Source organism: Patagioenas fasciata, chromosome 4, assembly GCF_037038585.1.
Source record: "Patagioenas fasciata isolate bPatFas1 chromosome 4, bPatFas1.hap1, whole genome shotgun sequence".
In the NCBI taxonomy this organism is placed as follows: domain Eukaryota; kingdom Metazoa; phylum Chordata; class Aves; order Columbiformes; family Columbidae; genus Patagioenas; species Patagioenas fasciata.
This window is the reverse complement of record NC_092523.1, coordinates 74270645-74297335: the sequence shown is the minus strand read 5'-3', so window position 1 is coordinate 74297335 and position 26691 is coordinate 74270645. Positions and strand designations below refer to the sequence as shown.

The 26691-nt window shown below is 41.9% G+C and overlaps 1 protein-coding gene across 1 annotated transcript; it reads right to left on the bottom strand.

Moving 5' to 3' along the window:
- Window positions 1-7833: 7833 nt before the first annotated feature.
- Window positions 7834-21837, bottom strand: ETNPPL (ethanolamine-phosphate phospho-lyase). The gene is made up of 13 exons (XM_065836624.2): window positions 21728-21837; window positions 20005-20123; window positions 19683-19842; window positions 18718-18792; window positions 16876-16969; window positions 15787-15903; window positions 13967-14049; window positions 13213-13438; window positions 12185-12339; window positions 11399-11488; window positions 11086-11216; window positions 10275-10342; window positions 7834-9427 (listed from the first exon to the last, which is right to left on the bottom strand). Exons 1-13 carry the CDS (start codon window positions 21781-21783, stop codon window positions 9296-9298), a joined length of 1506 nt encoding a protein of 501 aa, XP_065692696.1. The 5' UTR covers window positions 21784-21837; the 3' UTR covers window positions 7834-9295.
- Between the last annotated feature and the right edge of the window lie 4854 nt (window positions 21838-26691).

The window sequence follows — 26691 nt, the reverse complement described above, 5'->3', positions numbered from 1 at the left end:
ACTGATGGAGTGTAGGTTTGTATTTCAGGCTCTCTATGCACTTTGGGGGTAAAAGTGCTCTGTAAATTCACACTTTGCGTTTCATACAGTAGTTTGAATGCATGAGACTGGGGATGCAGGTGCATGAATAAAGATACCGAACCAAGGCTGTTGTGACTTGCATAACAACACTGAAGCCAGAAGTGTCACAGTAGTTTATGAAATTACGGTCCGTTCTGACAAATTTGAGAGCAGTTTTGGTTAATAAATCTGATTAGCAAGCAGAAACTTGCTATATCTTTTCATGTGGAAAGATCTGTGTGGCTCAAATATTTACATGTGTGTTTCAGGATGGACATGCACACTCTTCTCTCTGTCTCACTTTCTCTGTGAGATTGCTCCAGACCTTTGAGATGCTCAAATGTGCTTCTAAGGCATTTAAAAAGGAACAGACCATGGTGGCAAAGAATTTGTACAGGGATAGGTATCAAGACATATCCTTGCAGCAGTTATAAGCAATGAAGATAGTCTCTCCTAATTTGAAATGCCTCCTCTCTTTTAGGTTGATCCTGCTATATATTACAAATCAGTGGAAGACCCTCTGCTATTATTCCATGTCCCTGACCTCAGTATCTATCATGCTCTGGCTGGATCCCTTCATGTGAAATAAAAGGTAACATACATAGGTCACTTGATATTTATTCCCGTGGCTCCCTACCAAAGCCACAAAGATTCTCAGTCATTAATGTGCCTAGTTAAGTTTTTTAACTGTTGCTACTCACTGAGATTTTATGGTTCTTAAAATACATATTTTGCTGCCAGCCATTTTGTGTTAGTTCATACTACTGCTGAAGTCTAGAGACACTCCTGCTAGAGACACCGCATCTCTTCTTCTTCTCATTTTGTTTTCTGAAACTGAAAATCATCATAATTGGTGTATTCAGTGGCTCTTTGGGTATCATCTCCAGCAGCACTCTTCATCAGCAGAATCTGAGGACTGCCTGAGTCCTGGTGTGGTGATTTGTAGTTGCAGTTTTGCCAGAGTAATGGGTGCCCCTGGAGGGCATCTGTATGAGACTGGTATCTAACTCCCCAGCCCCAGCATGTACCATCCAGCCCCAGATACTGGCTCTGTTCACCTCTGGAGCATCCTAGAGCTATCAATTGACACAGAGAAGATGAAACACTTAATTGAATTTCTATCTCATTCTCTAAAGTACATCCTATAGAGTGTATAGACTGTGCTATCTGCAGCAGGACAGTTTATGCCTCATCTGGCATAACATCTGTCAAAATAAACTCCCCCTCTCTCTGCCCCCCAGATTTAATGAGCTGAATCTGAACTGAATCAGCTCTGTGTAGCTTCTGGCCACAGTGATTCTGATCTGGTAGTAGCCAGCCTAAAACACATTGAATCCTGGCCTCGGGTATACGCTTTGTGGAGAAGTGGGCTTCCTGCCTGGCTAGCTGAAGGCTGGGACACAAACACCGGTTCTGTTCAGAGCACCAGCTTTTAGGACAGTCAAAATCATGGCCAAGGAAAAGAAGTAGAGAGTGCCTTGAGTGATCTGCTTTGATTTTTAAAATTATTTTTTGTTTTATATGTAGTTGTTTGGCAGTTGTGCCAAGCATTCCCACCAGCAAGAGTGGCTGCACATGCAGAGGAGTAAGTATTTCCTTTTTGTCTTTATGAGCTCCCTTGGAGGAGGTTTATCATCCCATTCTATGAGGGCTAAAAGTCATCGTGTAAGCAGTTCTGGCCCACTCTGTGGCACTGGAAATGAGCATGCTGGCTGTCCCTCTTGCAAGGAAAAGGAATAAAAGGCTGTCTAAAAGGAGTAAAAGGCTGTCTAAAGAGTCACTGATGGCCAGTATCATCGTTGCTCTGTTCAGAGAGTCTAAAAGAGTATGGCGACCAAAATCTTGTGCAAGACTATGCATCTCTCTGGAAGTGATGTTGTCAGCTGCTGTGGTTATTCGTTCTGCAGCTGTAGTGTCCAAGTTGATCCTCTTCCTACCTCTTGCAGAGTTACTGTTACAGAGCTTTCTATTGTAAGCTGCATAGGGGTCTTGGGCACCACAGCCCTGAAATTCTGAACCTAAAGGTACAAGTAGAGGCTGCAGATACCTGGAGATCAGTAGTTACAGCATTTGCTGTAGAATTCAAGGATGTTGGTATGAATAAATCAAGGGTTCTGCAGAAGGACTTCTTTCTTACTATCCCGTTTATCCTTGTTGCAGAGCTGTATTAAACGTATGCCAAAAAGCCTACTGAAAACGAGAGAACACTGAAAGAAAATATCAAATTCAAGTATTTCTAAAAAAATCAGAGCTCTCAACTCTAATATGTGTCAGATTCCAAATTCTTTCCTTTAGAGTGGATTAATCTAAAATGGAACAAGGTAGACTGATTCCAGAACAGGTTTTCACACACGAGTTATTCTGCAGTAGTTATTGCAATGTACATGTACCCTGTCCTGGTCAGAATTAACTTTCAAGTACAGACAAGCCCTTCCATTAGACTTGAGCAAATTGCGAAAACATTTAATAAAGGTAATTAGTTATAAAATCTGCAGTGATATTAGTAGTTCATTTTGGTTTTGCTTTCAACAAACGTTTTGTGAGCTGGCATTCAGTCCCCTCTATTTTCCAAGCAATAGAGAACCTCGTCAATTCTTCTGTGATAGTGTTTGCCCAGGTATTTATATGAGAGCTTTTGATGTGCCTGATCTGAAAATTGCTAAGAAATTGGCAACTCAGGGAGCAGTTGAAACTTCTTAAATAATGAAATATCTGTGAACAGTACTCATAGCATTACAGATGTAAATTATCCCTGACCAGCTTATTGGGTCATGTTTATGACTTTCATAAAGGGAGCACAAAGAGAAGTGTCAGAAGACATAAGCGTGCACATGCCCTTTTGCCTGGACCGTGGCCATCGCTGGCTTCACTACTACAGATTCACCCTTCAGTGTACATCAGTGCTGATGGCTAAAGCACCAGGAGAATAAAGTTCCCTGTGCGTTTTGCGTCAGGTTTCAAATTGATGTTGAGTTTGTCATTGACATTTCAATGGCAAGCACACCTCCCTATTCCAAGGATGAATACTGGCACTGTGTCCTTTAGTAAATTATTTTAAAAGTGCATAAACATCAACGGTAGTATTTGGCTCTGCATGCATGATTTCTGGGCAACTACTCAAAACTTACTAAGCAATGATCTTCTTGTTTAATCATTCACTGCAAACATGTTACATAAAATGGACTGATAACAGAGTCATGAGACTCTTTTTTCCACTGGTATTGTACAAATGATGAGACTCAAAAAAGTTTTTGAAAGATAGGGAGTGCAAATTTAAATTTTCTGCTGCTGTGAGAAACAAGACCTTTTCCAAACCAGTGGAATTAGATGTTCTTAAATCACTAGTATGTCTCTTCCCATGTGAAACAGATCATCCTTTGGAAAACCCAGGTGTTGAAGCATTAATGTGTGTTGTTCAGCTCAGTAACAGGACAAAGCAGAGGCGATGCACCATTAGAAGCTGCATAGGCTTTTGTGAAGCCTGAGCAAGAGGAAACACTTGTGCACTGCCAAAAACCTTCAACCAGTTCAAGAAAGCCGTCATTGCACACCCACTGGGAGAGACTCCTGGGTCTGAGATAAGGCAAAGCTGCTGCTCTAAGGTGCTCAGCAAGTACATACTGGGGCTGGACTGGAATACCCTCTAGATAGGCATTAGCAGGAGAGACAGATGGAAATACACTGGCACTGCTATGTGCTCTGTTGGCTGCCAGAGATTTCTTCAGTCTGTCCTTGTACATTGTGCACTTAGTGTTTAAAGTCATGTGGTTCTTCTGCTTCCTTGTTTTTATTTCCCATTTGCCTCTTACTTAGGACAACCCGGCGCCCATGGGCTGGAATGTGTCACCACTTTCTCCCTGTGCAATCAGCTCTTCATGCCTATGGCTCAGTTGCCATGAACCTTCCTGCTTGAGCAGCCTCCTGCAAACCCTGTTCAGCAGGAGCCAAAAGCAATGTTTGCTTTGCAAGGAGACATTGCAAATGAAACAGTATTCGTTTACAGAAAGGTAAAAATACAACGATAGAAAATGCAGGTGTGACTGGCAGACCGCTCTGCAAAAAATGCGTGCTGTAGTTGGCCAGCCGTTGAGTTGTTTATTGTGTAAGTATAAAGCACTTACTTCAATAGAAACAAGCCTGGAAAAACAGGAAAGAATGAACAGACCATCTTGAGGTAATTCACCATTCAGCAAGCACAGGGAATTTGTCACAGAACATGCCAGAGCTGCCACCTTTGACTCTGAGCTCCCAGTGATCGAGCTGGGAACCTGCCTGGAACCAGGCAGGAGAATGGCACAAGGGAAGGTGGATGGCTAAAGCCAGCTGTGCACCTTTCTCGCTAGGTGCTTTCCGAGAGTGAAAGTGAGCAGAGAGATGAGTTTCTTCTAGAGAATTTTGGAGACACTGAGTCTGTTGGTCAGTATTTCTGTAGGTGCTGCAGTTCTGCTTCTAAATGCAGAAAAAGTGAAGTTTTGTTTTCAGAAAGCAAGGTAACCCCTCTGTACCACTGGACTGGGACATCCAAGCAGCAGGATTGTGGGTGCCTGAACTTCATGCAACCCGTAATATCAGCGCCTGTGCAGGGAAGCTCCGGGCCACAAAGAGCGAATGACACCTGAGATACCACACTGCCAGGCAGCCAGCCCTGTCCTGGGCATGGCACCTGAGATCACAGAGTGATTGTGGTTTTGACAAGTTTCCTGTGTGTACAGTTAAAGATGCCTGGCTATTTTTGTTTACAGATGTTCTGTAGACATTTAATATTTCAAGGATCTCTGAGGCAGTTTTGGTTGCAAGGTTTTCCACAAGGGTTCAATTCTGACAGTATTAAACTTATAGGTAAACCAGGTTAATCCATATAACATATTTTGGTGCAAAGATTGACTCAATTTGAAGAACAGCATGCAAGGAAGACTGATTTTTTTTTTGTTGTTAGTGTAGTCTAATTTGTAAACCTCAGCTTTAAAGCTCTGTGTGTTTCAGGGTTTGTACTTAGATAGTCTTTTCCTTTCCCTTTCCCTTTCCCTTTCCCTTTCCCTTTCCCTTTCCCTTTCCCTTTCCCTTTCCCTTTCCCTTTCCCTTTCCCTTTCCCTTTCCCTTTCCCCTTTTCTCATCCTACAGATATCTTAGTGTCTTTTTCCTTTTCCCTGCTGGTTGTGGAAGTATCTTTGCCCATGACAGCAGTATGCTGAGGTATTCTTAAAGGGTTCACCTTGTCTCTGCCTAAGACCCTGACTTTATAAAAATACTTTTATTCATCTCAAAAATATGTCAAACAGTGATTCCCTCTTATTGAACACAAGAGATTGCCTTGCAGACAGATACATTGCTTTGCAATGCATCTGTATATGTGTTTCTATAGGTGTTTGTGCATATCTAAAAAGATATATAGATTTATATACACACCCCCGCACCTACGTTCATAATGTACATGCACACATATTATTTATAGAAGAAATGCCTATGTAAACAGCTGCTATTTGTTCTTCTAGACTGTTCTTCTGGAATGTGAAGTAGCAAGTTTACAGAGAAAGCAGCATTGTCCATAGCTGGCAAACCTTTGATGGAGAAGGATGAAGATGTTTAGTAACTTTATGACTACAGAAAGTGAACAGAAAACGTATCTGGAGGTGGGTACCCAGCAGCACCTGGGGGTTTATGTAGCTTTGGCTCTACTATGAGAGGAGGGAATGCTTGTAATACAAAGTGCTCTTTTGGCATGCTTTCCAGTGTGCCCCATCCCCTGCTCTCAAATCCAAACTGGGCAAAGATTTATAGTGTAAGAGAACACGACTCTGGTAGGGATGAAGGGAATAAGTAACTAGGGGCATAAAGGAAAAGTCTTCTGAACTTTGTATGAAGCCACATGCATTTGTGGGCAAATTTATTTGTGCAGTGCTCACAGGTAACTCCAGCCTCTCTTGTGAATTAGGAAGTAGCTTAACACACCTGAGATAACAGAGTGAAGATACTGTTCTTATTTGTAGGTATTTGTTATATTTACATGTCTATGATGTCAGGAAAAAAGCTTTCTTACATCAAATCTAGCTTGCACTGGAACTCATTATTTTTTCACTGGAGTTTCACCACCTGTAACAGTGTCCTCATTTAGCTGTGAGTAAAAAAGCAGATTAAATGTCATGATCATTTTTGCTTAGATGCATAATTTGGAAAGGGATCTGGTCCTGTTTCACAGAGACTTGTGCGTCTCATCCGTACTGTAATGCTGTTCTTCAAAGGTGAACGTGCAAAATATAGTCTGCTCTTATAGTCTGCTCTTATAGTCTAATTTATTTATGATTCGTATGATCTGTGTCTTGCCTAACAGACAGTAGAATAAAGATAACTTAATTAAGAGCTGATTATAAGTACTGTGAACTGAAAGCTTTGTTCTCAAGAGCAAGCCACTGGAGCATGTTAGCAGCACATTTTCCAGACGAACTCCTTTCCTGTCTCATTTCGTGACTAGAATGAAGAAACTAAGGAATGGAGACCAAAAGCTTTATTTTTGCCAGGTTTCTCAGTGCTGACCCTTTTCAGACCGGACCTGGCCTGAGCTGCCTCCAGCCAGGCTCTGACAGGGGATTAATGCAAGGTAAGACAAGGCCAAATGACTGTGACAGGATTGCCCTATCTCTGCTACCCATACACATTTTTTTTTTCTAAATTGTTGTATTAAATGGTGAAAAAATACAACAAGGTAGATCGAAGATGCTTATATGCAATATGCTTATATGCATATACACAGTATTTAACTACACAATATAATGAATACTCTTTCATTGACAACCCAGTTCCTTACTTTGTCTTCTCTTGTATGCAGCTGCTTTAACACTTTCTGGGGTTTTTTTCAGCTCTTAGCTTAGAGTATCTGCAGCATTGGGAACTTACTTACTATCCAAGACATGTCTGCACATTCTTGAGTCCTGTTTTGCAAAAGATAGTTGAAACAGCCTTTTCCATTTAGAAATATTTTTCTGATGGGTGTTTTCAACTTCTTCTAGAGTCTGTTTTTTTGCATGTTGGTGCTGAAAGGTGTGGGTTTAGAGGAAGGTGTCGCAGACCCAGTCAGACATTTGAACCAGAATTTTATCACACTAAAAATGAAATCTTGTCTCTGCTTTATGATGTTGCTGTTTTGTTTGTTTGTTTGTTTGTTTGTGGGTTGGTTTTTTTTTGAACATAAATACCTTACACGTTGTAGGGACAAGTGTAAAATAAGTATTTCAGGTTTGTCCCTTGAGGACCTTGAAAGTCCCCTTCATTCATCTGCCTTTTTGCCTTGCTGCGTGCATGTGTGTGTGTGTTTTTGAGGGGACGTTTCCCCTCTGGACTTCGATGTGTTGAGCACCTCAAGCAACCTAAATTGTCACAGGAATATGCCATTGGAATGTTAGTGCTCACTGCAGTGCGCTGGTCTTGCCTTGTTTAATCTAGTCTGAAGAAATTTGCTCTATGGCTCCTCCAAATTAGGTTGACTTAGGTATTCATGTAGTTTTGTGTTGGAGAAGACCTGTGACATGCTTCCTGGTGTAGGACCAGCAGGGGGTCCAAACAAGGGCATGAAATGTGGCAGCTGAGTTAAGGTCTGGCTTAGAGGGTAAGAGATGCCCACAGCAGAAGACCATGTAGGACCTTGGGGAAACACAGCCCAGCTGGGTCTTCTTCAGCACGGAGACAGTTCCCAGTCAAAACTGAAGTTACTTCCCTCATCAAATAGGTGCTACTGAAGAATAAAATTAAAACAAAAAAAATTTGCAGTGGAGGACATAATAATTACAAATAAGATATTTATTTTTATGGAAGAATTATTCAAGGTTCATGAAACAGAAAATAAGCCTGCTTGAGGATGTTGGAAGATGTTACATTGAAAACATCAGTATTAATACAGCCAATTGTGGAAAATACAAAATTAGATAAGGTGCCCAATTTTCAGTCATATCAGTAGGGTCATTGGAGCAATTAGAAAACAGCAGAATTAGGGTATTAAAATTGAAGAGGAAATCAACTTTGTCTTTTTTTTTCTGAAGTACAAACTGTGTGTAAAGCCCTCAGTGTCTTCCATAGCATAGAGTTGTGCATGTATTAAGAAAAATAAAGAGAAGCAAGGCTTGTGTGCTTTCATTAGAATTTAGCACTGACAAGGAGGCAAGTCAGCCTAAAGTATCTGCAGCACAGACTGGCAGTGGCTGCATGCACATTTTATGTATTGGTCCTCTCATTTTAGTAACCTATCAAATGTTAGCGTAGCCGCTTTTGTGTCAGGATCTCATGCACCTGGTACATGACTCTTCATCACCACTGACAAAAAGTAACAGCACTTATCAGGCAGTAGTTCCCTCGACTGTCAAAACCATGGGAATGCAAGCTGGGCTGTCCTGGGGAAACCTCATTTTGAGACACCCTCACATTAGATTGAATCAATCAGTGTTTGTTTCTGAAATTCCATATGCTCTACTTCCAAATTTTGTGGACTGCGAGGGTTCAATATCTAAACTCTTGGAAAAAAAAAAAAAAGTCATAAAATCTTACTCTATATAAATAGATATCTACAAAAGTTGCTTTGTCTATAGAAAATTAGGATCCAGATTCTTCATTTTCTTTCAACATAAAGAATGCCCTACATAAACATCGTGTCTCTACACACACAGTGGTAGACTCTTGGTAGAGCATCATTGACATTAATAAAGCTACACCAATTTACATCAGCTGGGAATATGGTCCATAGGACCTAAGTTGCACTGGAAGATAATAATGATTTCTCTCTCAAGCATTGTTTTGTGAATTCAGCCATTAAAACATGGGAAGAAATCAACATCTCAATATTACATATTGAAATTTAAAATATTGTAAAAATAGCACATTAAGCGTATAATTTTAAACTTAATAGGATTGACATTTGCTTGTACGGTGGTTAAGCAATTCAGATTCTGTGTAATATGGGCAGATCCACAGATTTCACTGTTTGTACCTATGTCAAGCCTGCCATCAGCACCAAGGTATTTGTGTATCACTTGTTCGTTCTGTCACATCGAGATTTCAGGCCACATGGTGCAGTTCTCATGTATCTGAGAAGGTATTTTAGACTCCTACTGAAGCTAACAGGAATTCAGCCACTTTATGGAAGGTGGGACTTGGCTTCAAACAGATCCTAGGACTCGAACTATTGCACTCTTTCTTCATCTCAAAAGCAAGCTGGACACAAAGTCGAACTGAATGAGGAAACTTTCCCTCTTCATGTTCTTATTCTTTCACTTGGCACTGAGCATTTTTTAGAAAAAAGCCCATTTTCTTGTCTGCAGGCGGTTCCATTCATATGGGTGATGCTTTCATTTGCGCCTTCTGGTTGAGAACTGCCTTCAGTCACCTGAAAAAGAAATGAAATGTCAGTGAGGACGCACACACATCTTCTGTCGTGTCCATTTGATTTGGTTCCCATTAGGGAGTTCTGTCTCCTCTGCTCTTTTGGTGGCACAACTTAGCTTTGAAAGAAATTGAACTGAAAGTGTGCAAATGCCTGTAAGAGGAGGCTTTCACGCCAAATCTAGTATAATCTAGATAGCAAATAATCCATAGGATCTCTGCCTTAATTACTACATTCCTAGATAACTGAGCTATTGCCTTCACAGCATCTCTGGAAAACTTACCAAGGGACAGCTCAGTGAGCTTTTCAATAACACAGTGGGTGCCATGTGTTTTTAAGGGTGTGAGAAGTTTTGTCCAAAGCCAGTGCTGCAACCTAAGAAGTCCTAACCTGGATGCATGTCAGCCATTCGTACTCAAAGAGCTATGGTGGAAATGAAATCCTTGGAATACCCTGAAAATTTGGACACCCTCCAGGCTGAATGCTTGCTTTAGAAGCCAAATCTCCATTGGTAGCACGCCATACCTAAACTAGTAAAATTTTTGATTGCTGAGCTCACAATATTTGTGCCGCCCAAAGTCTGGTTGATCTTGTTAGCACGCAAGGCAGACAAGGCAAGGGGCTCATCTGTAACACGTTTCTTGTAGTAGGTCTGTATTATGCACCTCTTTTTAGATTTGCCCCAGTAACACGATCCTCTCGGGTTTCTAGTAGCAGGTTATATTCTGAGCTCAGCTTCAAGGCACAGAACCACTCACACCACAAAAATGAAGGTGTGCTCTACCAAAGTCATTTATACCTGCTTTGCCAAACACCTATCTAGGTGAGTTAAAAAAAAAATAAAACATACTTTTCTTTTACACTGTGCATTTGTAGATGCATCATTTTCTGTCTTCATTCCATTTGCCTCTTCCATTTCTAAAAAAAAAAGTAATAAAATAATTAAATTAAAAAGAACCGTGGTGAGTAAGCATAGTCAGCTTAATAGCTGGCTGAAGTAAAAACACCTAATCAGTGATTCCTCTGGGCATTTACCACACAGAAGTCTAACTGAAGAATGATGAATACTTCCTAAAATATTTCTCAGAGGCAATGTGATTAATGCATCAGTTCTGTGTAGCTTCAGGGATGTTCAGAGAAAACAACAAAATTACGATCTTGACTGTAGCAAGGGGGTTCAGACAGACCTTTCAGAGCCAAATTCTGCCTTTGTCCAGCACATACATGCTGTTCTAACTCCAGTTGTTACAGTCTCGGGAGATGGAAGCATTCAGCGTAGAAATCGCTTGGTCCTTACACTAATAGTATACCCGACATTATTTAGGCCTGGATTAGTCCCCAGACAGAAGATAAACTGAGCTTGAAAACCCTTCAGGCTAACTTTGAGTGAGACAATGTGCAATCAGAAATGAGTAATAACAGCCTGTGAGACAAAGAATCAATAACATGATTCTGATTAAAAAGTTTTGACAAAATATATATGGGGGCTCTTCATTTATTTATAATAACTGGCATTAAGAACAACACGTTGGACAAGCGATAAGAAATGTAACTGATTACTTTCCCTTGCATGTAATGGCCTAGATCATAGTATTGTGGTTGATATTTCTAACAGGGCATCTGGAAATGAACGAAGAGGAGAATATCTAAAGCTTTCGTACCTGTGAGAAGTGCATCAATGGTCTCCACGACATGTTTTGCATCCTCCATACTGAAACACATTGGTGGTTTAAATTTTAGTACATTTCTGTGAGGTCCGTCTGCACTAAGAAGTATTTGATGCTCTTTCAGCCTGTGGAAAGGGAAACATCTGTATTGGACACAAGTACAAAACTGTATTTTCAATTTTGAAACTTCTCTTTTTCGAGTACTACGTTATCAAAAGCTACACAAATTTAAACTGAAATTAATAATTGACTGCTAGGGAACTTCAGGAGGGTTTGATCGCTGCACATAGTCATTAAAAACATTTACTTGTAAATAAGGTGGAGGGCTTCAGCCGTGGCTGGTGTTCGCATTTCTCGATCTTTCACCAGATCCACTCCAACAAACAAACCAACACCCCTGGAGTAGAGAAATAAAAATACAGGTGAATGCAATCCGATGTCAGTATTGCAAGCCTTCTGCTGCAAATGCAAGAACTGTTTCTAACAAGTGCGGTTCCCTTCCCTGGGAAGGTGTGTCTGGATAAATAAATTTAGCTGGCTCATTAAGGTTATGTGGCCAGTTAAATAATTCAATAAATTCCAAGTGTGTTAAATTGTCATCTAAATAGCTTAATGAATTCTATTATTTAGAAATCTAATAATTTCTAAATAATAGAATAATTTTCTTCTTCTCTTATCCTGCAAACCTCAAGCCAAATCACAAAAAAACAGGGACAACAACAAAAAAACCCTACAACACAATCCACCCCAAACACCTGAAGGTATTTATCATGGTAGATGAGGAAATTCCACACTAACATCTCCAGATGAAATGTCCCAGAGATTTGAACAAGGTCTCCATCATCCCAACCCTGTGCTGACAACCAGGGTCATGGATGCCTCTTTCCCCTGCTCTCTTCTTGAGCTTTTCTAGAGGCTACACTTAGACCTAACTAATCAGATGAGTGGAAAACTTTTTAAAAAATTTGTTGCAGGTGTAGCATAACAATGTATTTTTGTTTCACACACACCCCCTCCCCCCCCCCCCAATCCAACTTGTTGATTTTTCTAGCAATTATTTTTCTTCTCCGAAACATTGCTGTAAGGCACTCACCTGATATCTCCCACTAAGGGATGTTTCTCCTTTTGCTCAGCCAGCAACTCCAGGAGGTAACTTCCTACACGTGTAGCATTTCCTTGGAGATCTTCTTTTTCTATTACCTCTAGCACAGCCAGACCAATAGCACAAGACACTGGATTTCCTCCAAACTGATAATAAAGACAAACAGAAAAACAAAGCCTATCAGAAACATTCATCTGTGTCCGTCCATGCAGTTTCCACTTGCCTTCTCCTGCTTGGCATGTTGTGAGGACAGCTCGCAGAGGTGGGGGTGTTGTGCGGCACCATTTCCCCCACTTTGGTCAGGGTAAGAGGCCCAAGGGAGGGGCTCCACCCTTCTCTGCTTTGGGTTTCAGGAATTTGAAGATTTCATGGCTCAAGCTGCTCTCATGGTTTGCTGATCGCATGTGCAGGCAAAATGCTCCTGTGAAGAGCAGTGGGTGATCTGGTAACTCTTGAGCCTGAGGGTATGAACTCCATTGAAAGCAGGAGGATTCAGGGTAGCTGGGAAGAAGGTTCAGTCACCAGAGCAGAAGGAGGACTCAGAACCAAGAATAAAGCTGCTCCTATGTGGCATGCACGCAGCTCAGGTATTTCCCGGCAAAGGGTCACTGTTTTTTTAGGTGACAACTGCAGAGCAAGATCTGCCAGGGCATGAGACCCACCAGCACAGAGCCTGACCTAGAGAATGAAATTTTACATGGTCAGCATGTCAGAGAGGTGGGTGGGCAGGGGAAAAGAAAGAGAGAGAGAAGTAAGGAAGAATTTATCTGTATGGACATGAGCTGAGATACCAGAAAGCTAGTGCTGCTGGTCCATATTAAGACATGCCACTTGGTACAGCACATATTTCAAAGCCTGACCACTTGCTTTTAAATAATAATCACAGTCTAACTTGACCTCTTAGTAGTCTGATGCAGTGATGGATACAGATGTTAGCTGAATCACCTGAACAACTTATAACTGCTAAATGTAGACCAAAAGGAAAAAAAAAAAAGGCACACCTTCACCTATAAACTTACTGTATTGAAATACTCCAGTCCAGAGGCACCAAAACTTTCAGCAATTTCCCTTGTTGTGACCACACAGGACATAGGGTGGCCATTGCCAATGGGCTTCCCCATGGTGACGATGTCAGGCACAAAGTCTTCACCTTGCAGCTGGAATGCCCAAAAATGCTTCCCAACTCTGCCAAAGCCAACCTGGACCTCATCAGCTATGAACACACCACCTGCCGCATGCACGTACCTGAAAAATAGAATGGCTTGAATAACATGCTGCAGTACAAGTCTCGGGTAAGCCGTCTAGGACAACGCAGTTTATATTACAGAAATTCTCCAGTGTGAGACCACATTGGGAAAATAAAAGAAATAATGTGGCTGCTGAAACACAGCTATAGCTATTCAATTGATAAAATTTTTAGGTTGCTAAACATTAAGAAATCTGGTATTTTAATGCAATATGGGGCATTGTGATGGTACCGCAGGGTTTTATCTATGGTGGTTCAACCTCATCTTCCATCAAGTTTATGGCCTGGGGATTAAAGATAGAAAAGGAAAGACAATTATCCAGCTAAAACCAATTTGTCAGCTGATGTTCCATAAAAAACCCCAACAAAACAGAAGTAGAATCATACTCTTAAAAAAGTAGAAAGGAACCACAGATAGCCAAGAACAGGAGAGGATGATAGCGGAATTGATTGGATAAGCCTATCGTGAAAAAACCTGTTTCTTTGGTTAGTTTTCCAGCTATGCCCCTTTGAAGTGATGTACATACTCTGCCACTTTCTGGAAATAGCCCACAGGTGGAATTATTTGGCCTCCACAGCTCTGCATGGATTCAGCTATGAAGGCAGCGATCTACAAAAAACAAACTCAGGTAAGAGCTGTGTTCATCTGTTTGGCCTTTGCACAAATATCTAACAGTCTAGAAATAAATGTTTAAATGTGTGCCTTAATTTAATCACGCAATGGGCTGGACAGCTGAGGGCTCTTGAGAACAGCTATGGCTACAGAATTTATTTATTTTGTAGTCTGGGGTGCCCAAATTTCCAGTAGCCAGGGCCAACTTTGCAGCCTGATGGGAATACAAGCACCTCTGTTAAACTTCAGTCCTATAGCTGATCAAGTGGAAGACACTTACTGGTGTCACTGGACATTGGATGAGGCTCCTGGGAGCTCTGTAAATTTATTTACAAATTTCAATTTACAGGAGACACACAACAGTGTTGGCCTTTTTCCCCAAGAGATTAATGAAAGTTCCTTAATTCCAAGGCTCTCCAGTAATGGGTGATATGTGGTGATCAGCTTTTTTGTTCAACCTTGAACACCAGGTAGAGGTGGGTACAAGCTGAACTGTAAGATGACCTGAGGCTACGCTTTGGGCACCCCTGCCTAGTGCAAATAACTACACAAGTAAAAAGTCAACATGAGGCACTTGACAAAAGAAGAGAAAAATTCTACAGGTGAAATAATTCCAGTTGCTAGGAATGAAAAAGAAAGTTATTTCAAGTCAAGAAGGGTAAGAGCAGTGGATCAGATACACTGGAACATCAAAATTCATTTCTTGTCAACAGCAGAGGTCTATGCAGCAGAGATACGATATTACCCCAAAGTCTCAGCACAAGTCTGCTATTAAAGGGATTGCATCCCCACACCACTTGTGAACCCCTCCCTGAGCAGCAAGAGGTCTCTCTGGGCTGGTGCAGTCTTCCTGGAAACAAGGCCGAGCAGTAACGTGTAAAGAACCGTACACTAGATTTGAAGAGGCATGCTACGGCCAAGAGTACGAAGCTTCCCATAGCATGTGAGGCTTAGCCTTTAGCACAACTTGTCCTGCCACAGGTCTATGTCACCAAAACCTAAGAAATATGCAAAAGAAAGGAAACAAGGGAAGAAAAAAACAAAACTATCCGTTAGTAGAGAATTAAAAAAAAAGTTCATGAAGAAACTAAAAGAAGAGCGACGTAAGTCCATTGGACTAGAGGGGAACATGTTCCAATCTCCACAGAAGTCTTCTGTGACTTCAGTGGGCTTTGGAGCAAGCCCTACGTGTCTCACAATGCTCATGCCATCATATAAAACATTAACACACATTTTAAGAAAACCTGTTCAGAAATTATCTGTTTTTATCAAGGTCATACTGCACATGATTGAAAGGTTCATCTTTTTGGATGACTCCAAGTTATCTTAAGCTACTAGACTCAGAAATGTTCTATCAAAATTTGATCTAACATATTTCCTCCATGTCCTGGAAACTTTTATATACCCTTGCTAGAATTCACGATGTAGTTTCTCAGCTGACTTCAAAGCTTGCCCTAAGATATTTACATTCTACTGAGTCAATGCATAAAATAGGAAATTAAACAGCTTTGCTTGTATCTGCTAATTTAGGACTGTAGTATTGATCCTTTCATTGATGCCTAGAAAAACTATGATAAAAGCATCAGGTAGAAAAATGGTCTATTTTGAACACAGAAGGGCAGTGGGAAGCAAGGAAAACTGAGTACAAAAACATGTCCTTAGCTTCCCATTTCATGCCCTCAAGCCACACTTAATAGAAGAAGCCTCGGCATTTCTAGAGCACGAAACACACACCTTGCGTCCATTCTTCTGTGTTTCTTCAATAATCTTTTTCACCTCTTCAGCATAAGCACTTGCTGGATCTGGGTGGTCTTCCCTATATTTCCCTCTGTAGACATCTGGAGAAGGAGCCTGAAAAGACCAAGTTGGTTTTTGTCTTTTGTTTGTTTGTTTTTTAAAGCACATCCTTCTATGAAACATTTCCTTTCTTTTCTATCACTCTGCATTTTTGTCCTTCAGCACAAAGAGATAATAGGAGTTAGAACTGCCTGAATTTCTGCATGGAATTGCAAAAATAGTTATGGGAACTTAATTCAGCCCTGAGATGCGTTCAACATTAATGGACATAACTGTTGAAAGAACCATCATCTATCTCATCCAGCTTTGAAGACCATCTCTCCTCTCCCCCAAGACACAGTACTGTGTCCTCATCCATCATCTTATTTCAAATTCTTGCAGAAAGATCCATTTCTGCAACTGGAGAATGGGGTTTTCCAGTCTGCCACTTCCCTTCCAGCATTTCAGTCGTGGTACGAATCTGTATGACCTTCAAGCCTCTACAAATGATGCTGGAAGGGGTTTAATAAACAAGGGAAAGGAAGCAGTATAAAAAGGTGGATACTACTTCAGTAGCATGGTTTAGATGGGAAAGACTTGCTTTGTGCATATATCCAGGCTGAGAATGATTTTTGTCTCTAAGATATACCAGTTCAGGCTACAAATCAAGCAGTATCCCACTCAGTTGGACACCCATGAGCTCTGTACCCAGATCTGTGTGAACTTGTGGGGTCTGCCTTTCCAGTTTTTGGAAAGACACTCAAAAGTCCTACATTTCTTTAGCCAAACCAACACAACAGATATTGGGTAATTTCTTCAAACTGTGTAACTATACAGTGTAGTGACTCAGGAAACTTGCGACACTATGAAGGAAATCAGCTTCACAGCTGAATACCCTCTTAGAAATCCAAAAGCAAACAATTTTACCAAGTGTATGTACTCTAGCATCAGCAAAACAGAATGAAAGTGTATTTACACCAGAAGTGGGTAATTCAGTATGCTGCATAACAAGCGTAAAACGACAAAAAGGAAAAAACCCACACTTACCACATGCACAAACTCCTTCTTGCTGTCCTTTCCCAGCTCATTAAATTTATAGGGACTGATGTCAATCACAGATGTAACGTGGCCATGGTAAGCACTGTATGAGTGTTAAATATTGAGGTCACTTTTCATCAAAGATATACAAGAGCTAAATTTACAACTGTGCTCATAAATAATCTAGAATAGGTGACTGTATCTGCAACACAGTAGCACTGTTTGTGAAGGAATCTTGATTTAATTTACTCAGTCTTTCTCTTGAAAGCAATATGAAGTTGCTGTTGACTTTAATTCACTAGAAAGACTGGAACCAGGAGATTTTTTTCCTGCATAAAATCAAGTGCCTGGATGGGGACAGACCAAGACGATGTTCCCTGGACTGTACTGCTTCTAAGGTGGCTGCCCCATCAGCCTTCTCTACCACCTGAAGTGTGGGTCCACCTCCCACATTTCCAGCCTGTGGGCCCCACTCTGTCCAACCCAAGCTTTGCAAACGAGACCGCAACACCACTGCAAAGCCTCTCAAGACTGTACATTGCATCGGAAGGTGGGATCTCCTGTAGCAGCAGCACACTGCCACCTGCCCTGAAGGCCCTACAGGCCAGAATGTTTGACAGAAGTCACTTTCAGGATAAGGATGAATATTGTTTGAATATAAAAGCTTTATATTCCAGAGTATACCAAAGCTGGTTACTACTGAGGCCAATTTGATTTAGAAGTGAGGAAACAGTCTTTTGAACCTAAAGCATCTGGCAGCTTCATTCAGGGAATAAACACTTTAGTTCAGCCATAAACTTGACATGAAGGGAACCTCAAACCAAATCAAAGACATGTCATAATCTCATAGTAGCACACACATAGGGCAGAGAGGATGTTTTGCACTCCTTTAGCTTCTTTATGCCTTTCCATTAGCCAGTCAACAAAAGTCTGCCGATGGATACAAAGACAGGACAGAAAGCCCACCCTGACTGGGACAGCAGGTATGGCAAAAACCTATGGAGCCTTGGGACCTGGGCAAAGAAATAGCTTGTGGTGTTCAGGAAGAGGAGACATTGCAGAGAAACAGTGACAGAGCCAGCTCCATCCTCAGCCCCTCCTGATGGAAGCTACTCTTGGTGGTGCCAAATCTTGGCCACGTGAGTCAAGTCAGGGAGGGCTATTGGGGATGTGAGCACAGCTAAGTCAAACCAGCTTCGTGCTGTTCAGATAGAGGCACACGCTCTTGCGGTTGCCCTGGCTGGACCTTCTGATCACAACTTGAGAAGAAGATCCAGGCCTACAGCAGAATAACCAACCCTACAGCTGCACCTAGGACAGGGAAACAAGGAGAGGTGGGTACGTCTCTTCCCCACAGCTGATGGCCTCTCAGCACCTCCTGCTTTTGGAGCTGCTGGTTTTGTGTGCACACTTATGCTCACCAGAGGAGACCTGAGCATTGGTGCAGCACTGCTGCAGAGCTACAGGATATTTCTTCTTGACCGCTGAATATTTATTTGTAAAAAAACACGTGTCCAGCAGAGCGTTACAAACAGAAAGCCCTTTTCCACTCACTGATGTTTCAAACCAACATTCAAGTCTCTGGCCTGAATTGCTTTGGGAGTCTCGGTGGGAAATGCCGTGTAACAGATGATTGACCTTCCGGGGTGACTGACAAACTTATTTTTCAGAGATTATCAAAACTTGTGTAGAAAAGGGATTTCCTAACATGTTCTAGTATGAAAGCAACAAAGCTTTTCTTTCAGCAGGCAGTGGAGTACAAACACCAGGGGGCTGTTACAAAGCTGCTTCTGAGGTAATGGCAAGAGTTGCTGGCTGCGTTCACATGAGCTACTTGCTTTATGTACTTACTTTTCAAGGGTGATCACATCTTGGTGCCCATGGTACCACCGAGCCAGGCGTAAAGCAAGATCATTAGCTTCAGACCTGCATAATAACAGATACAGCCTCGAAATAGTGAGCAAGCACTTCCAATTAAAATTGTATTCTAATGCGGAAGAGGAGTCACGGGATTAGTGGATATAATAAATCAACACAGCAGGCTCTGTTCCTATACAGATTACAATGCTAAGGTTGAGACTGCAAATGTCATGTAAAAGGGCAAAGAAAAAACCAGCTCTTTGTATAAATAGCAAACAAAGAGATGCTTTCTCTCCCCTCCCCCAGTTTGCTTGTAGACATTTACCTCCTCTTGGTACAAATGAGATTGCTTTGCGGCTGAGAGGACAACGCAGCCACAAACCCTCGAAAAGCAGCAGTGCGCCAGCCCTGCTTCCCGCCCTCCACATCGGCTTCATCCCCTGGCGCTTGTATCGTCAGGCAGCAGAGACCTCAAATCTGCTCCCAGGATGCAGACCCAAACTTCCAGCCCGACCTTTGGCAGCCCCTCTGCTCACAAGTCCCTGCAGATTCTCTGTTCTGGTAATGTAAGTGATCACAGACTAAATGGGCCAGTTAAAGAAGTCTGCTCATTTCCAGGGTCATATGCCAATATAGGCATACCATTCACCAATCTATACATAATGATCACCAAATTGCAGTCTAATTTGCTTTTCTTGATTTTTTTGTTTTTGTTTTTTTTCCCTCCATTTATTTTCTTTTTTGCATGGCATTCAGCAGACCAATTTTATTTTTTGGCTCTGTCGCATTGAGCCATCACACTAAATATGATAGCTGCAAATCGGAAGGATCCTTAGATTGGTACTGGAAATATTTTCATTGCTTATTATTAAGTCCTACTTAGTTTTGGACCAAGCTGTCCATATCAAATAGGAGCAAAACAGTCACAATGGAAAACAATAAATATTCAGACATACCCAGAGTTAACAAAATAGCAAACAGAGAGTTTCTCGGGCAGGGTGGCTGTAAGACGCTGTGCGTACTGAACAAGGTTGTCATGCAGGAACCGGGAATTTGTGTTGAGCAGTTCCATCTGCTTTGTCGCAGCCTTTATCACATATGGATGACTGTGGCCAACTAGAGAAGAAATTAATTTGTTATTACTAGCAAGCAGTTAATTATTGAACCACACAAGGACATTCAGAGAAACACAGTGAACATCATCACTTGGAAAAAGTGTGTTCTGATCGTTATTAGGAATGAAGGAACAGAAGCAGTCTTAGAAGTTAAACCACTTACCATGTGCAACGTTGTTGATACAGTCTAGGTATTTTTCTCCTTTCTCATCAAACATATATTGGCCCTGAGCCCGCACTATCTTCAGAGGGTCCTTGGCAAAGAAAACTTTGCAGGAAGGCCTAAAAGAAAATAATTTTAAAATAACACTATTTACATTTTCTCAGTTGTTCCCTCTCTGAGTTTTAGGGGCGGTTGATCTTTTGCAGCTCCGGAGAAGTGTTTCCCTCTGCAAAGAGCTTGTGAATAGTTCAGATGGTGGTAGAACAGGCATCTTGCTGAAACTAAAAACGGCCCCGCGGCCTTCCCCAGGCTCAGTGGGAACAGAAGTAGGTCTTTAAAAAGGGCATTTTCAAAGCATGACTCTGTCTGCAAGTAGTTTCACAGGAGCACAGTGACTGCAAGTAATTCCAGGTCCTTATATGTTCTGCTTGCATTTCTAGGCTTTGGCTCTGTTTGTTTACATGCCTTATGAACATGTATGGCCAATTAACTTACTGGGAATATAACAGAGTTGTTAAGAACTGTTTTATACTACAGCCAGAAATTCATTACACAGTGGATGACTGTACTGTATAGAGGTCATATTGAAGAAAAAAGCACTAATGACTTGCAGGTTTTATTTTCAGAGGTGCCAAGCAGGTCCTAAAAATCTCAGTATCTCATCTTGTCTGCTTTGAATAAAATCTTTGAAAGTGGCTTTTTGTAAGCACCTATATTGCTTCCAGCAAAACTCAAACTTCTTGTAAATTATGAAAAGTACTCTTTAAATATTTTCTTTTCTCCTGTTCACCCTCTTGGTGAACATGTCAGCTATATAATTGTGCTGAATGATGTTACTGAACAGAGGAAAAGTCTTCTGAACTTTTAGTAACGTTTATATAGCCTCAGAGAAACACAATCATTTCCAGGTAACTCAGAGACAAATCGCTATTGCTAGGTATATTTAAATTATGATCTTGTAAAGCCCAAATTTCAGTCGTAGAAGGTGAAGTCATGTAGTTTATCGCACTTTCTACCACCATTGTATAGATCTTTTCTGACATCTTCGGCTACTCCTCTGGTACACTTTAAAAATCAGTGCACATAATCTTTATCATTGGCCATTTCTTGACCACAGTTTTTTTCTTCTATTAGGTGTCAGCCGTTTCTTTACACAGCCAAAACTTTTAATTCTTGCACAGGCAAGAGTCCCTTAAGACTGAACTGACCCCTTAAGAGACGTTTTTTGCACACACTTTAAGAGGCCATGATTTTTTTGAATCTTTAGTGAACTTCCTATACATTCCACACAACTAGGATGCAATTAGCAAATAGCCAGTGCTAGTTTTAACAATCTGGACTTATTTTTCATTTGGCAACACCTGTTTACAAAGGAGAAAAATATGTAACATCGCAATACCATGGGATCAGGTACATGCACAGCCGGGACTATTGCTCAGCTCACAACTGCCGGCAGCCTTCCTGCATTTCTCCCAGTTAGACTCAGCTTAAGAAATCTTCTCGGGCCCATTTAACAGAGACGTCTATTTTTCAGGAGCGTGCATTTTATTTTGGCAAGCTGAAGGGCTGGCAGGGCTGCTCAGCGCTATGACCCCCCCCGCTCAGCGCCCAGCGGGTCCGGCCGGGCGCTGTCACGGCCGGGGCGGCCACTGCAGCCGCCGGAGACCTTTCTCTTCCTCTTCTTCCTCCTCCTCCCCGCTCCCGTTCCCGCTGCCGCCCCTACCCGATGTGCTTCCTCCGCAGGGCGAGGGTCTCCGCCTTGCTGTACCGCTGCTCCATCCCGCCGGCACAGCCCAGCTCGTCCCGGCGCTCCCCGCCTCTTATGCCAGCGCAAACCCCTCCAAACCCCTCCTCCCGCCGCCTCCCGCCCCCGCCGGGACCGCCCGGCCGCACACACCGGGGTTTTTCCTTTGGGCGTCTCGTGTTTGGCTGTGGCTCAGTTACCCCCACGCTTCTGAGTTTTTCTAACATCACAAACTCGTAAAACAGCCGACTTGCTAGGGAGGGACTGCTTGCTCACCTGGTGTCCGTCATTCTGGGGGTCAAGGCACTTTGCTACAGACATCCTCGTGGGGAGCAGCAAGAGGTTGATTTAATTTGATTAGGGTCATAATTCAAGGGCATCCGCAGCTCCTTGTTTTCCAGACTCTGTTTTTAAGTGTATGCTGAGAAATGTATATGTCTGTCAAAGTCAGTATTCGGATTTCTTGTAAAGCAGGGCAAATTAGTAAAAGCTATGGCTTTGCTATGTTTTTATACATATAATAGGTCTCCAGCCCCAGTGCTGTGATACATTGGTACATCCTATTTCAGCGTAAGCAGGACCAAAGTACAACTAGCCATATGATTTCTTTCTGACCACAACACCAATACAGAAGTTATTTGCTTTAACATGGCATTTCCTCGTGGTTACCCTTGATAACCATCTCATGGACCTCAAAGCCCATAAGAAAAGGACGGGACATTTTCATGGGGAGGAAGGGCAGAGTTTACATCAAGAGGCATCGCGTTTGAACGCAGCAAGTGAAGCTGCTCTGGAGCACCTCAGCTTTATGTCCTCCCTGCCAGGGACGCAGCCTCTCCTCTCCTGGAGGGCAGGCAGCAGCAAACCCTGCACCCACGTCCCTGCTGCCCCATCCATAGCTCATCTGTGCCACCTGCAGTGCTGTGCTTGGAAGAGTTTTCAGAGAGCATATGCAAAGCTATATAATTTTCCCTTGCTGATGATACTTGTCTTTTCTAGATCAGTATCCGATAAGTCATTCCAAATTCTGCAGATGAAGAAACACACCTCCTGATTTTTACATTTTTTTATATCTCTGCCAGCAAGCCACCTTTCTGCCTCTCTAATCAAGCATTTCTTTTCCTACAGGCATTTTCTTGAGCTTCTTCAGACTGTTAATTTTGAAGCTCTGCAGCTTTCACATTCCAACATTCCTGCTCCATCGGAAACCTTGCATCACCAACCAACAAAACAGCCGTGTAGCAGAAGTGGTAGGAAGCACCACCAGCTACACCTCTACATCCCAGCAGAGACAGCAGCTGCCTCTCTTCAGTGCCTTGACCAGGCAGAAGGAGGTAGAACTTAAAAAATATGAGAGAGTTGTCAAAACTGCCCGCTTGGGCAGTATTGTATAAGTAGAGATTTGTCGATGGTTCTCGAGAACAGCCGTTTAGATCTGCTAACATCCAAACTGAGCCTTGGCAAGAGCCTGTCAGCAGTGCTGTCTGCGTTGCTTTTCCATTTTGCCCACATCTCTGAAAGCTGGCGAATGATATGGAGCACAGGGTAGATGTAGTTCAAGTTGCACATACTATATGCTTGACCTCATCGCAATCGCTTTGTAACAGTAATGTGAAGAGTGGCTGGAGCCCAGGCAATGAACATCAGCACACGAGTCTGGGAATCCATAGGCATTTCAGGAGCAATTATTTGCTCATTCGCAGCTGTATTAGCAATTGCTTGAAGCGACCCTAAACTTCATCAGGAAAGCTCAGAGTGGTAGGGCAAACAGGTTGTTAGAAAATGGATTGCTTCTCCGTTCCTTCATAGCCATGGAAAGAGGTTTAACAATCAAGAAAATATCCCTCCCTCTTGGCTCATAGTTCTTGCACACTGTTTTTGACGTTATCAGCAGGATCAAGCCTGCCAAGTCTCATGTGTAGAGCAGAGAAGATCTCTTCTCTTTAATTAGCAGAGAGAGACCCTGCCTGAGACACAGGGCTTTCCAGCACCGTGTCACTTCATTTTTCTAGACCTCTCTCACTTGCCCTCCTAATGCTGTGGAGTAAATACTAGCAGATATTTCTCCATAATATAGAGGTTATTAAAAAATATGTATATATACATACTTTTTTTAAGGAAAACACAGACAAAAAACTGCAAAGCAAAACAACCTGAACAAACCATATTGTTTTCTCCATCCTGGTCTGTTTGCTTTCTGAATATTTTAACTGATTTTTTTTTCCACACTTGTCTGAGGGCTTTGTCCTGGCAGGGTACCAGCACCCAGCAGCCTGGCTCCCTGTATGAATCATGAAAAGGAGTAAATATTTCTAAGAACTATTCAATGTTTCCAGCCTTCAACCCACTGTTTAACTATTTAATGAACTATTGTACCTCTGAAAAACAAGGCATTGCTAGGGCATCCTGAGAAGCAAACCCCTTATAGATGGTCAGTGGAAAATGATCTGCAGTGAAGATCTGTTTCAGTACAGAAAGGTACAGACAGACTAATGGTACCTGCCTGGGAGAGCCAGCTGCTTGGGATTTACGCTCAAAGGGGAACGGGCTTGCCTGTGAGTTGATGTGGTGATCGGTCCATCTGGCCCCGGCATCAGTCAAGCACAGGTTGTGCTAATTGGGTACAAATAGGCCAAGGGGAAGGTACAAAAGAGCAAGATTATGTTACTTACAGAGCTTCATGGCAGCATCGCTTTCCAGACCCACTTGCATGCTTGCTGGGTCCTGAATAATTTTTGTTGAGGATCATTCCAGTGCTGAATGTACCAGTAGCGTTTGCAGTTCCAGATTTTTAAATGGCAAATTTATTCTATACACATCTTTCTGACACAAGCTAATTGGTATAACAGTGAGCGTTAATATTTTACTTTTTTTTTTTTGGCCATATTTGTTTTTTGAAGTTTTAGCTCAAGCAGAATCTGTAACATCACAACAATCTTGATGTGCCAAAAAGGAGAGCTTCTAAAAGCTTGCAAAAAGTTACCAGGTACTGATTATCTCCAGGAGGCAGCAGCCAAACAAAGGTGATGCCAGTGGGAGCTTCTGATTGCTCAGTTTGGGTGTGGGCACTTTGAATACTCTGTCAAGCTGTCATCTGCACATATAAAAATAATCAGGATATTAGTTACTAAACATTCTGTCTTGGCATAAGCACATGAAAAACCTGCACCTTAGCTGATGTGACAGGAGCTGTGTCCACTTTTGTTCTCAGAGACAAACTAAAGCAGCTTGAGTGTAAGTATGCTAGCAGACTATGATCTCTCTGAGGAGGTTTGTGTACAGTATTTTCCTGAACACTACAGGTCATGTTTATATATTTATATGCATGCATATATACATGTATATCTGTGCATATATTTATAGGTATGTGCACATAGACACATATATACATACATACATATGGACCATTCAAGCACCAAGTGTTGAACAAGCATCCAAAAGCACTGTATTTGTCTGCTGCAGCCAGGAGAAGGGAGAGGAGCACACCCTGTGAACACTCTGGAAATTAGCAGAAGTCATCAGAAGACAAATTAGTAACCCTGGGAAGACAGAAGGGCTCTGCTTGCAGGAACATGGCTTAAATGTTTTGGTATTCACATGTTTGTTTTATTTTAATATTTATTTGGGTGTGGTTGTTACTACCTGCTGGAACACGAATGCTTTGTCACCTCCTTGTTTTGTTTCGTTCATTTTGTTTTTAAACATATCTTTGTGTCTGGTTATTATAATTATACCACTAGGTGAAGCTGTGCAACACAAGGATATAAAAGGCCACTTCTGTTGGATTTTTTTCTGCTTTTGTAGAGTCCTCGTTACAAACGGGTAAGGATTAGCAGGTTTAATAGGTCAGCAATGCAGAATTAGACATAATGGTGTGTAAGTATTTAATTAAAAGCTCCATTAAAAAATATAATGAAAAGGAGAAGTGGCAGGCATTAATATGCTTTCTGTTTGTTTCTTGGCAGGACAGGTGCAGCAGTAGCATCTAGAACCACCTTCCCTCCTCTACAAAAGGAGAAGAAAGGAGAAAGCTGGAAGGAAGAAAAGGCCGAGAGTCTCCGCAGCAAACGTGAGGGCTCTGCCTGGGTCAGGGCTGCCCCGGCATCGCTGGGCAGGTTAAGCTGTAAGGATAATACCTCAGCTGGGAAAGGGAACAAAGCTATTTTCAGTCCCCCTAAGAGTCTAAACCAGAGCTAGATAAGATTAACAGACATTTATGGAGATTACCAAGAGTTAAGAGTAGAGGTCAACCTCCCTCAGTGCTCATTCTCTCTCTTAGCCCAGAGGGACTACATTTTTGAGGTGAAGGAAGGGGAAACAATGGTGAGGGTTTTGTTTGTCTGAAATACTTTCGGATTTAGAAAACCCAAACAATTTAAACAATGCCTTGAAGAGATTATAGCTGCTGACCAATGCTCTATTTTTTTAAAAAAGTCCTTTGTTCAAGGAGACTCCTGCAAAAAACGTGTTGTCTTAGACCAGGGTGCTTGAAAAGATACCATTTTGCAATAATTTTTATGCCTCATCTTTTCTGAACAAAATGGATTTGTGGTAAAACAGACTTCCATGTTTCCTAGATTGCACTGTTGCTTGTGACACTGTGCCTAGGTGCATCTTTATTTCTCAGCAGTTCAGGTTATTTTTCACCTTCAGTATTACAGAAAGGGGATATTGGCAATTTTCAGGTTTGTTTCTGTGGGTCCCAGGGTGCCTGTGGACTTACCTAAGCAATACTTATGACTTCTGGTTAATACACAGATTGTCACAGCTTTTCCAGAGCAAGGAAAGACTCTAAGGTTTGCAGCAAAGCTTCTTCCTTAGTAACTTCTGTGGATGCTCACAGTCTGTGCCGCCTGTTTGGAAAAGATAACTCAACAGACTGGACTTTGAAGGGAAAAAGACACATTAAGAATAGGAAGAGCGAGGTGAATTCTTTTGGTTTT